Here is a 12,053-nt window from a genome sequence, read left to right on the forward strand (position 1 = left end):
AAGATTATAGCTGCCCCGTCTCTACAGTACATTTTCAGTGTGTGCATGTGTATACTGTGTGTGTATACTTTTGTGGGCCCATAATCTATTGCCTCGGAGCCCCATGAGTTGTCAGTCCGCCCCTGGGTGGAACACTTATTGGGTATCCCCGCTCAAGTTCTAAAAACAACAACAACTCACAACTGGAAGCTTGTTTGAACCCCCTTATATACTGCACCATAAACGTACAATGGTGGACAAGAGGTAAAGCTGGCCATAGACTTGTAGGAATTCTCCCCCCCCCTGACCAAACGGCGACTTCTGTGGCCGAAGCTTGGCCCGTTCAGCAGGGACTGGACAAAAATTGATCAGTCTGGCCACACCTACCAACATTGGCTACCCTCCCAGCGACTTACTTTAGCCGTGTCATCCAACCAGGTGTCCACCGTGTCGCAGGCAGATCTCAGATCAGATTCACCGAATTCATATTTCTTAGACCAACCCAGGGGAGCGTAGCGCAGACGTTCCTGGATGATTGCATGGAACCAAGCCAGCAGGAAGTAGAGACGGGCGCGCTCGTTTGGAGCCTAGAAAATGGAGAGAGAAAAAAAGGATTTAGTAATGTCGATTGTGTCTAAGGAGCGGATTGGCTGATCCTCAGTGATGTCACTTCCGTACCTTACAGATCCTGGAAACTGGAATACTGCTGAAGGTTCTCAGCATGTTGGCCTTCACACCTGGAGGAGGCTCAAACACAAAGATACGGCCGGCACGCAGAAGGTTCACGGGGACCTGTGATAGAAATGAAAGGCTCAGCACACGCAGCAGCTAAAAATCAGATTTTTGTTCAACAATGTTTCCAGCTGTACCTTGGGATTGATCTCCATGGTCAGAAATAGTCGGAAGGAGGAATGTGGTTGTAGAGAGTGGAGCTTCTTCTCCAGCTGCATCAGCCAGCCCGGCGCCAGATGTACATTCTTCAGCATCACCCACCTGTAGCCAGAAACGTACCCGTCACCACCCATAGAACATTATCCCCGTCACCACCACCACCCATAGAACATTATCCCATCACCACCACCACAGAACATTATCCCCGTCACCACCCATAGAACATTATCCCCGTCACCACCACCACCACAGAACATTATGCCCGTCACCACCACCACCACAGAACATTATCCCGTCACCACCCATAGAACATTATCCCCGTCACCACCACCACCACAGAACATTATGCCCGTCACCACCACCACCACAGAACATTATCCCCGTCACCACCCATAGAACATTATCCCCGTCACCACCACCACCACAGAACATTATGCCCGTCACCACCACCACCACAGAACATTATCCCGTCACCACCACCACCACAGAACATTATCCCGTCACCACCACCACAGAACATTATCCCGTCACCACCACCACCACAGAACATTATCCCGTCACCACCACCAAAGAACATTATCCCGTCACCACCACCACCACAGAACATTATCCCGTCACCACCCACAGAACATTATCCCGTCACCACCCACAGAACATTATCCCGTCACCACCACCACCACAGAACATTATCCCGTCACCACCACAACCACCACAGAACATTATCCCGTCACCACCACCACCACTACCACCCCCCATAGAACATTATCCTGTCACCACCACCACCCATAGAACATCATCCCGTCACCACCCACAGAACATTATCCAGCCAAGACTCACACCGCCACCACTTGGGATCAGATGTGAGACCCCCCCCCCCCCAAGCTGCATGACATGTGAAATCCCATGTCAGTCAATGAACGTGGTCCTAATTAGAACTACTGAAGTCGTTCCGACTTTAGAAAAGGTTCCTGTACTACAAGGAGACTTATATCTGATGTGTGCCCATAGACTTTAATGGAAGTTGTCTCATCTATATTTGATGCGATTTGGATCCACCATTACAGGAAGATCAGCCAGGCAGTGTGCGGCATCTTCTTGTACTCTGTTATCTCTGCATACCTGCACAAAGTCACATCAAAGTACTCAAGTCGCCAGGAAGCTGTGCGAGCCTAAAAAAGGTCCAGTCACACCACCCTGGGTCCCGTCGGTATATCAGGCACAGAGCCCGTCAGGCCCGTCGGTATATCAGGCACAGAGCCCCCCAGCTGCTGTTACCATCAAAGTAATGACCACGAATCCCCACAAAATCGCAATCTCTTGCATGCAATGGTTGCCGTTTTCACTGCCAGACAGATTCAAGTAAAATGGGCTCTGTCCAAGCAGGGCAAATGGTTGACCCAAATCTAAAAGCCTAAACAAATACAAGAGCTGGTGAATTCTGATGTGAATCTTGGTGTCCTTTGTGTATTTCAGGTCCGTGCCAAGTGAGCCAGCATGAAACGCCAGCACTTCACCTCTTTCCTGTAGTAAGGACTGCTTACCGCTGCCCTCTCCTTGTGTAGGGCTAAATGTCTCTATGTCCCCTCCACTAGCTTTCTATAGGTGGCTCTTTAGGGGGTCCCTTCCACAGCTCCACTCAAGTTGTGCGCAGCACAGTGATGATGTCACCATTACTTACAATGTAATATGTGGGTTTGCAAAGGGATTTGGTTCACACAAATTGGCTTTTTATCCTTTGTGACTACTAAGAAATTTTTAAACAAATCTGCATTCCCCTGTTCTACCATCGATAGCAGAGAGGAAATACCCAGAACTTTAGGGCACTTTCACACTGGAGCAGGCGTCGGCGGTAAAACGTGGCTATTTTTAGCGGTGCTTTGCCATCGTTTTGCAGCCGTAGCGGGGCGCTTTTAACCCCTGCGAACAGCCGAAAACGGGTTAACAACCCATTTTGGCAGGGCTGACCATCCATTTCAATGGCAGGGGTGTTTTAGGAGCGGTGTCCCGCAACGCCCCAGTGTGAAAGCACTCGGACTTTGGACACTGGAGAGACAGGGGAGGCGTTTTTCAGGTGCTATTTTTTAGCCCTTTGGCACCTGAAAAGCGGCTCAGTGTGAAAGTAGCCTTAGTGTATGATTAGTATCGTCTTTCTCGCTTTCCTGTAATGTATGCCTGAGTGATCACAAGGCCCGAGGTGTAGGTAGAGACTGATCAGCTCTCAAATGTTCGATGCACGAAGCAGTTCCACCTATTCAGCAAAACCCAACGTTTCCCAATATGTGGTTCTGAGGAATCCTCTGCGGCTGGAGCAGAAGAGGTGAGGATTTGCAGGAAAGGGGAAACGGCTTTCTCATGGAAAGTTTGAATAAACCTACACAAGGCTTCTAATGGCGAGCGGCTTCCCTTTACCCGCACCCAGAGCCGGAGGAGCGAGGCAAGTATGAGGTGTGACCGGGACTGAGGATTCTGCAAAGCCTAAAATGTAAAAATCCTATTAGGACCAACCTTCCAGACTTCACAGCTGTATTGATGGCTTTCTCCGCTTGGCTGAATCCTTCTGCAGAGCCTGGAAGTGAAAAACCAAAAAAAAATACAAATAGCATTAGGAAAAGATCGAGTAATACACTGACAGTCCATGTGCAGAGAGCCAACAGGCCGTACCAATGGCTATATTTGTAATCTGGGTGTTCTGTTCTGCTGCCAGGTCTTCCACGCGCCCGCTGGCGTCGTATCCGGGAACAGAGCACATCAGTACAGGAGTGCTGGGCTTCACCTGCCGAAAATCACACAAGTCATTTGTACTGCATATCCGATCGATTCATCAGCAAAGTTTTACTTTCACTGCTTTTGTTGGGAAGTTTTTATTTTTATTTTTTCAGATAAAGGTCTCATTACCTCTGTATCCACGATAAATGCCAGATCCAATGGCTGATCTATGACGGACATAAAGGTTTCTCCCAGGATGGTGGAGACAAAGACATGAGCCATGGCCAGAAGGCGGTCCGGACGGAAGGCTTGGGTGAGGAGCAAGCGGTGGACGGCTTGACCGATCGGTGCTGAAAACAAACAACAAAGTAACAATCTTTACATTTTAAAATAAATAAATCTGATTTCTTTGTATATTCCTCACTTTGTCATTTGGCGCAATCACAAAGATGTAACCTTTAAAGTGATTGGAAAGGTTTATTTTATTTTTTTAACCGTTTATACTTATCTTCTCTGTATAAGGGTTTAGCACAGAGTGGCCCCCGATCCTTTTCTGGAGTCATTTCCCCCCCCCCACCAGCAGCGCTCCTGGCTCCTACTCCTCATCAGGTGCCCCTATGGAGAGCTGCTTTCCCTGGGGGTACTCGTGCATGTGCTGCTGAATCCATTGACATAGACAGTAGGACTCGGGGCGCCCCCCTCCCCTCCCCCCCCCCCGTGTCACTGGATATGATGGACAGCAGTGGTGGCCAATGGCTCCTGCTGCTATCGATCTGTCCAATGAGGACCCGGGACAGCAACTGGAGCTGCTGGGCTTGTCCTTGATGCTGGAAGGATCGGGTTCAGATAACAAAAAAAAAAAAAAAGAAGGGGGGGGGGGGCTGCAGAACAAAGGGTTTTTCATCTAAATGCATAGAATGGTTTACAACCCCTTACATTTCTCACTGTCTGCATTAGGCAAGTTCAATGGAATAAAAAAGCAGATCCAGCACGCCAAAATTCTCAATATGCTTTTTTAGAAAGGAAAAAAAAAAAAAACACACACCATTTCAGAGCAATCTGCACCCCTTTATCAGGCACACAGGCTTTCTATTCTGAGGCATTCAGCAGATTTCTTCCCCTCCCCCCATGGCCAGGAGGGCAGCAAGTTTAAGGAAACATCCTGAATAGGACATACAGATCACTTGGCGGAGGTTGGATCCTTAGCAGAGGTTCTAACCCTCCCCCCCCACTGTATCCAAAACCTAAAATTTTATGTACTACCTTAACCACTTCCGGACCGCCCACTTACTGCGGCCGAAACAAAGTACCCGAATGTGGTAGTCTCTCCCGGTGTCTGGGGCGCCGTTCGCCCGCTCCGATTGGACACACTGGGAGTCAATCAGTGGGTCCGGGATCCGGCAATCTTTCAAAGGAGAGGCAGAACAGCAGTCTGGCTATGTAAACATGGCCGCCGTTCTGTCAGAGGAAGATAGAGGTCTTGTGTTTCTGCTAATCAGTCCCTAGGAGCACACAAACCTTTAAAGCGGGCGTAAACCCAGTTTCAAAAAACACTTACATTCCCGGCATGCTGGAAATGCTAACTTTCACATTGGTTGTGCTCTCAACCAAACTTTCAAACCATCCAATGGCTGGTTTCATAACTGATCACATGTGCAGCATTATGGCAGTTGAAGAATCATTAGAGGCCAAGATGGCAGCTTGCTTGACTGAAAGCAATAGAAGGGTTTACTTCCACTTTAAATGCCCCTGAAGTTAACCCCTTCAGTGTCAGTGTCACATGGTCCCCACAAAGTGTCCAATTTTTTTATGCCGCAATCCGGCAAAAAAAAAAAGAATTAAAAAAGGATAGCCGCCATAACCAGTAAAAATTAAAAAACATTTCCAGAAATCTATCCCATAGTTTGTAGACGTGATAACTTTGGCGCAAACCAATATACGCTTATTGGGATTTTTTTTGCCCCAAAAATATGTAGCAGAATACATATGGGCCTAAACTAATGAAGAAATTTGATTTTTATTTTTTTTTATTTTAAATTGGATGTTTTATATAAATGGTTGGCCTTTTTGTTTTTAGCAGAGTTGTTTAACCACTTAAGCCAAGGACCATTTTGCAGGCCAATGACCAGAGGACTTTTTGCGATTCGCCACTGCGTCGCTTTAACTGATAATTGCGCGGTCGTGCGACGTGGCTCTCAAACAAAATGTACGTCCTTTTCCCCCCACAAATAGATTTTCTTGGTGGCATTTGATCACCTCTGCGGTTTTTATTTTTTGCGCTATAAACTAAAAATAAAAAAAAATAAAATAAAAAAGGACCTACAATTTTGCTATAATAAATATCCCCCCCCAAAAAAAAATTATATATATATAAAAAAATAAAAAGATTCTCAGTTTAGGCCGATAAGTATTATTCTACATATTTTGGGTAAAAAATAAATAAATCGCAATAAGTGATTGATTGTAAACGTTTTAACTTTTTTTGCACAAACCAAAATATGGGATAGTTTTATGGCATTTTTATTAATATTTTTTTCTTTTTGCTTGCAATGGTGGCGATCAGCGATTTTCATCTTGACTGCGACATTATGATAGAACAGATCTGACATTTTTGGGGCCATTGTCATTTATACAGCAAATCAGTACTATATAAATGCACCAATTCCTGTGTAAATGACACTGGCAGTGGAAGGGGTTATTCAATAGGGGGCAGTGTAGAGGTTAAGTGTGTCCTGGGGAGGGTTTCTAACTGTGGGGGCGTGGCTACACGCGACACGTCACTGATCTCTGCTCCCGATCACAGGGAGCAGAGATCAGTGACACTGTCACTAGGCAGAACGGGGAGATGCTTGTTTTACATTAGCATCTCCCCGTTCTTCCTCACAGTGAGGCGATCGCAGGTATCCCCGTGGCGATCGAGTCCGCGGGACCCGCAATAGGGCTCACGGAGGTCCCGATCGGCGCACGCCGATGGCGGCAAATTTAAAGGGACGTACCTGTACGCAGAATGGTACGGACATCGGCGTGCACCGGTTTGAAATTGGTTAAATACCACAAAAAGAAAGCTCTATTTGTGGGGGGGAGGAAAAAAAGGAAAAAAAAAAAAAACACAAAAAACTGTTTTGTTTCGGTACAGCGCTGTATGGCTGCGCAATTGTCAAAGTAACACAGTGCCGTATCACACAAAATGGTCTGGTCATGAAGGAGGTGGAACCTCCCGGGGATAAAGTGGTTAACTACTTATGGACCAGAAGATTTTAGGCCACTTTTTCGTGATGCAGCACTGCGTCGATTTAACAAATTGCGCGGTCGTGCGACATTGTACCCAAACAAAATTGATGTCCTACTTTCCCCACAAACAGAGCTTTCTATTGGCGATATTTGAGGACTTCTGTTTTTGTGGTTTTCCCCCCATGAATGATGGACACTTACTAGCAGGCTTCTCTTCACTCCACAGGTACGGCACCGTCTGCTCCGGAGAGCTGCTCTCAAGCCAGATGCAGAATTGCTGCAAAAGGGAAAAAAAATAAAATAAAAAATAAAAAAGAAGAAGTCCATGTAAGTTTTCAATCTGGATGGATTTGCGGTGGGGAATGTAGATGTAGATATGACTGTCTGCACACAGGATGCCACAAGTATACTCACATCGTCAGCTTCCACCTTGGCTATAACATCCTTAAAGGCGGGCAGATTGGAGAGTCTGACCATGCCCTCCACCTGCTCCTCCGACAGGCCGCTGATTTTTGGCACAGAGGAGGAGCCGAGGACGATCTCTCTTCCCCTGAGGAAGTGCTGGAACTCCTGATCATATGTCGGCTCCCTGAATGAACACAAATAGAGAATGGTTACTTACCAACAGCAGTGCGGCCATCTATAAAAACATTGCAGCGCCTGAGGGCGCTTCATTGAGAGAAGCTCACAGTGTGCAGCGAGCTCCGAGTTACCAAATTCAGTCTAGGACAGTACTGTGCAAGACCGAAGGTGGTCCGATTTAAAGCCTAAACTCCAGCTTGATGTCCCTCACCAACATGTGAGGCCGCTGCATGTGTGGTGTAAAGTGTAGCTGAGGCTACATACAGCTTACCGCACGGTGTTCTGGGTTGGAGCCGAGACTTCCCGTCTCTCATATCCAGAGCACAGTAGAGTCCGATTTGTGCTCAGCCAGAGAAAGCAATGAATTCTAGAAATGAATACAACACTTCCTCTGATTGGCTGAGTCAGAGGTTGTGACATCATCCCCCCCCTTCTCTGTACTCATGCCAATACGTCACTTTCTATGAATGGCTGAGCACCAATCAGATTCTACTGCAGGCTTTCTTAGCCTTTTAACCCTAGAGGAACCCCAAAAATAATTTTCATGTCTTGAGGAACCCTTCCTAAAACCAAATCACCAGGGCTCAATAGGAACAATGCTCCTTACATTGGTGGTCAATAGGAAGAACGTCCCCCCTTTAAGGGTGGCATTCTGAACACCACTTTAAGACCGCTAAAAAGATATTTGGTGCCATGTTGTTGGCTTTGCCAAGTGGTGCTGAACCTTGAACTCTGTAGACATCATCAAAAAGGTGGTTCAGCCGCCACAGCTCAAGGAACCCCTAGCAATCTATGAAGGAACCCCAGGGTTCCACGGAACCCTGGGTGAGAATGGCTGCTCTACTGTGTTCTGCATATGAGACGGGAAGTCTCGGCTCCAACCAGGAACACCATGCTTGGATGTAGACTCAGCTACACTTTATACCGCACAACCAGCGGCCTCACATGTTGGTGAAGGACATCAATCATTTGGGAGCCGGCTGTAATGTAGATCAAAAGCTGGAGGAGTTCAGCTTTGACTCATCGGGTGTCAAAACTATCCCAACCTGCAGAGAAGGGAAAAACAAAAAAACACAAAAACCAACAAAAAACACACATTACCCAATAGTTCCCTTCAGCTTAATCCTGGCCAGCAGCATCGCAAAGGTAATGTGGTCCTGATGCAACATCCCTCGGGCCACCCTGTTGAAGGCCACCTGGAAAACAAGTATGTAAAAGTTTCACCAATTCATGTTCCGTAGTGCAGGGATTAGGGAGCGCAGACATCGGGGGAATGATCATCTGGATTTTATACCATCATAGACTGGAGAGGGGAGGAGGAGGAGGAGGGGGAGGGGGTCACTGTACCTGGAATAGGTCTTTGGTGATGACAGACAGACGCTGAGTGTGGTCTGTGGTCCCTTTGAGGTTGGCATTCTCATAGAGCACAGTGTGGTAGATGTCCAGGAAGAATTGCAGGGAGTACTGGTACAGGAAATGGATCTACACCAAGGAAACAAGTCAATTAGTAACACTTTGTGGATCATGAGCAAAGCAGATCTAAAAGGGTTCGGCTCTCCTGAAGGGATAAAGTGGTCTGAAAAGTCTTCCAGATCGGAAACTTCTGGATGTTTACCCCTCTACCCCACTGGGGCTTCATTGACCACGTAAACACTACCACAGTAACGTTTTCTCTTTCTAAAGAGCACCAAAAAAAAAAAAAAAAAAAAACTCCTAAAACCAGATATGAAGGGTAGCCCAACAGAGAATCGCACATAAAATCGCTACAGGAAGACTCTACAGAGGGCGATCAACATGCAAAAGGAGGGAAAGGAGTACGCAAAAAAGGTACCCTAACCGCACAAATGGTGAAATTGGGAGAGCTGCTCGTTATAGGCAATAAGCCTCGATGAAGAAAAAAAAAATGAATTCAAAGCGCGCTCGCATCAATGTGATATAAAGCGCTATAGTATTAAACCATGAAGTGCGAACATGAACCATAAATGAATGTCATATACCATGAACAAAGTGCAATATGCATAATACGCAATTAATTCAACAAAAAAAGTCCCATGTGTAGTATGGGGGTATCTTCCAGGAAAGGCCATAGTGACAAATTAATAAAGTGACAAAGGTGAATCTTCAGTGATCTTTGCGTCTTCCTCCACCAACATCCTACTCACCAAATCGCCATAACACCCCATTACAGGTAGTCAAGAGAAGCAACCAATGGAGCGGGTTCCCTCCGGACTCAGATCATGCCATCACCACTTCAAACATCCGTGGTGTAATGTGAAAAAAGAAACAAACTTCCATGGTGAAGTAGATCACAATCATTTATTTTAAAGTGGTTAAAACCATTGCATACAGCGGTACAAACAATTCAGGGATGCCGTATCGCTTCAGCTGCATTCCAGAAAATAGCAGAAGTGACGTATGGCGTTCACAGGATCCAACGCGTTTCGTCAGCACGTTCTGTCATCATCAGGGGTTACAGGCCCCTGATGACGTCAGAACGTGCTGACCAAGCGCTACGGTGTCCCTGCTTCCTGAATTGTTTGCACCACTGGTTTTAATAGTTTTAAGATAAATGATTGTGATGTACTTCACCGTGGAAGCTTGTTTTTCTACATTACTCCACGGATGTTTGAAGTGGGGACGGCATGATCCGAGCCCGGAGGGACCCGCTCCATTGCTTATCTTGCGCATCTTACAGGATATACAATGCAATACTGACATATAATCACACAACATGCAGAGATATACAATGTAATACTGACATATAATCGCACAACATACATGATATACAATGTAACACTGACATATAATCACACAACATACATGATATACAATGTAATACTGACATATAATCACACAACATACATGATATACAATGTAACACTGACATATAATCACACACATGGGTTGGACTTAATGGACTTGTGTCTTTTTTCAACCTCACCTACTATGTAACTTGACTACCTGTAATGGATGTTGTGGCGATTTGGTGGGTAGGATGTTGGTGGACGAAGATGCAGTCACTTCTAATCGTGGTTACAAAGATCACTGAATGGACATTCCTGACAGATGCCCCCATACTAAACATGGGACTTTTGTTGCCAAATTAATTGCACTCTATTGGATTTTTAGATTTTTTGTTTATTATGCATATTGCACTTTGTTCATGAACAACATGCAATTATCAAAATACAGAACAGAAAATGCGTTGTCGCGTCACAAAGCAGCTTTCAAGTAAAAGGTTTCAATGAAATCTGTACATGCGTTTGCTAAATTGCAATACTAAACGCTGGAGGGAATGCGGTAGCTGCAGCCTACATGTGACTGTCATACAAGGAGGCCGGCGGAGCTCCTCACCTGTTTGAGGGACTCCATGGTGAAGTAGATGCTGCTGCAGGCGGTGGACAGGGGCAGGTACTGCTGGGACACGGTCTCCACCTCCTTCATGATGATGTCCGTCTCTTGCACTTTGCGGGTGACCTCGGCGGCCTCCTTCTTCAGGTTCTCCAGAGTGGTGATGATGGTGTCGTCGTCCAGTATGCGACCTTTCACCTCATTGAGGGCCTGAAGAAGAGATTTCTCCAGCTGTCGCAGGCGGAGCTGGAACTCACCTGGAAAGTAAGAACACCGTCATTTCCTCTACCTGCATGGATAATATAACCGACCTCTGAAAACGGTAAAAGAATCCGCAACTGTACAAATCAGGAGAACATGGACATTGCATTCACCAACTTCAGCTAACAGAACAGACACGCCCTCAGTAAGCCTGATTTCAATAGATGGGATGCTGCACCTCAATTCACAGTACTTGTAGTTACACCCCAGCTTGTGACTGGCACTAAACGGTTTCCCTAATGGATTTATTCACACAACGCCAAAGTTAGGCCGGCTTTGGAGGGCATCTTGGGATGGGTGCGACTCGGATACGACACTTGCTTTGACCAGCGATAATGGACAACTGTTGCACAAATGCATTTTATAACATTGACTTTCATGCAACTTTTGAGTCTATGGCCTTCAAGTTGCATGAAAAGTCAGACCAAAGTAGCGCATGAACTACTTTGAAGTCGCTGCAACTTTAAATCGCACCTATATGAATGGTCATCGTTGGAAAACATCGGGAACAACTTGATGTCCAAAGATGCATGACAAGTGTGAACGGAGCCGAGACGTCCCGTGTCACTCAGCCAATACAAGCCTGAACTCACCTTGAAGTTTAAGGAGATCCGATCGCTTTTCATCCACGTCGGGTCTTTCCGCCTTCAGGACCTCGTTCAGGCACTGGCTCTGCAGACTGCTGCGAGTCACGGTGAAGTTGACAAATGTTACACGGGAGCACAGATCTGGCGGGAATTCCACCTTTTAAAAATGGATAAAAACAGTAAACATCTGGAAGGGGCACCATCCAAGGTGGCATTTCTCAGAACCCACCTGTGTGCCGACTTACCGTGGGGTCTCTGGTGGAGAGGAAGATGACAAAGGATGGGGACAAGTCAATGTCCTGATCTCCCAGTGTGATCAACACTCTGCCCCCAGTTCTACGAACCTCGCGGTTCAGGACAGGGTTCAGGATTGGATCATAGCTTTCAACATCCTAAAGGGGGGGGGGGGTAAAAGAAAAAAAAAAAAAAAAGTTACAAAGCCTCAGACCCCAAGAAGTCACCAAG

General features: G+C 46.3%; 1 protein-coding gene across 1 annotated transcript in view; it reads right to left on the reverse strand.

The window, feature by feature from the left end:
- The window catches only part of DYNC1H1 (dynein cytoplasmic 1 heavy chain 1), a gene marked incomplete at its 5' end in the record, with an annotated part of 100,148 nt that overhangs the window by 15,163 nt on the left and 72,932 nt on the right, over positions 1-12,053 (reverse strand). The window contains 13 exon segments of the mRNA XM_077466658.1: positions 396-566; positions 658-771; positions 849-972; positions 3,376-3,436; positions 3,532-3,643; positions 3,766-3,926; positions 7,009-7,084; positions 7,222-7,396; positions 8,491-8,585; positions 8,737-8,871; positions 10,744-10,997; positions 11,595-11,745; positions 11,834-11,980. Of these exon segments, the coding sequence (XP_077322784.1) occupies positions 396-566; positions 658-771; positions 849-972; positions 3,376-3,436; positions 3,532-3,643; positions 3,766-3,926; positions 7,009-7,084; positions 7,222-7,396; positions 8,491-8,585; positions 8,737-8,871; positions 10,744-10,997; positions 11,595-11,745; positions 11,834-11,980 (1,776 nt within the window).

This window comes from Lithobates pipiens, unplaced genomic scaffold (genome assembly GCF_037356315.1).
Source record: "Lithobates pipiens isolate NorthernLeopardFrog02 unplaced genomic scaffold, aLitPip1_a1.2 Scaffold_37, whole genome shotgun sequence".
Classification (NCBI taxonomy): Eukaryota; Metazoa; Chordata; class Amphibia; order Anura; family Ranidae; genus Lithobates; species Lithobates pipiens.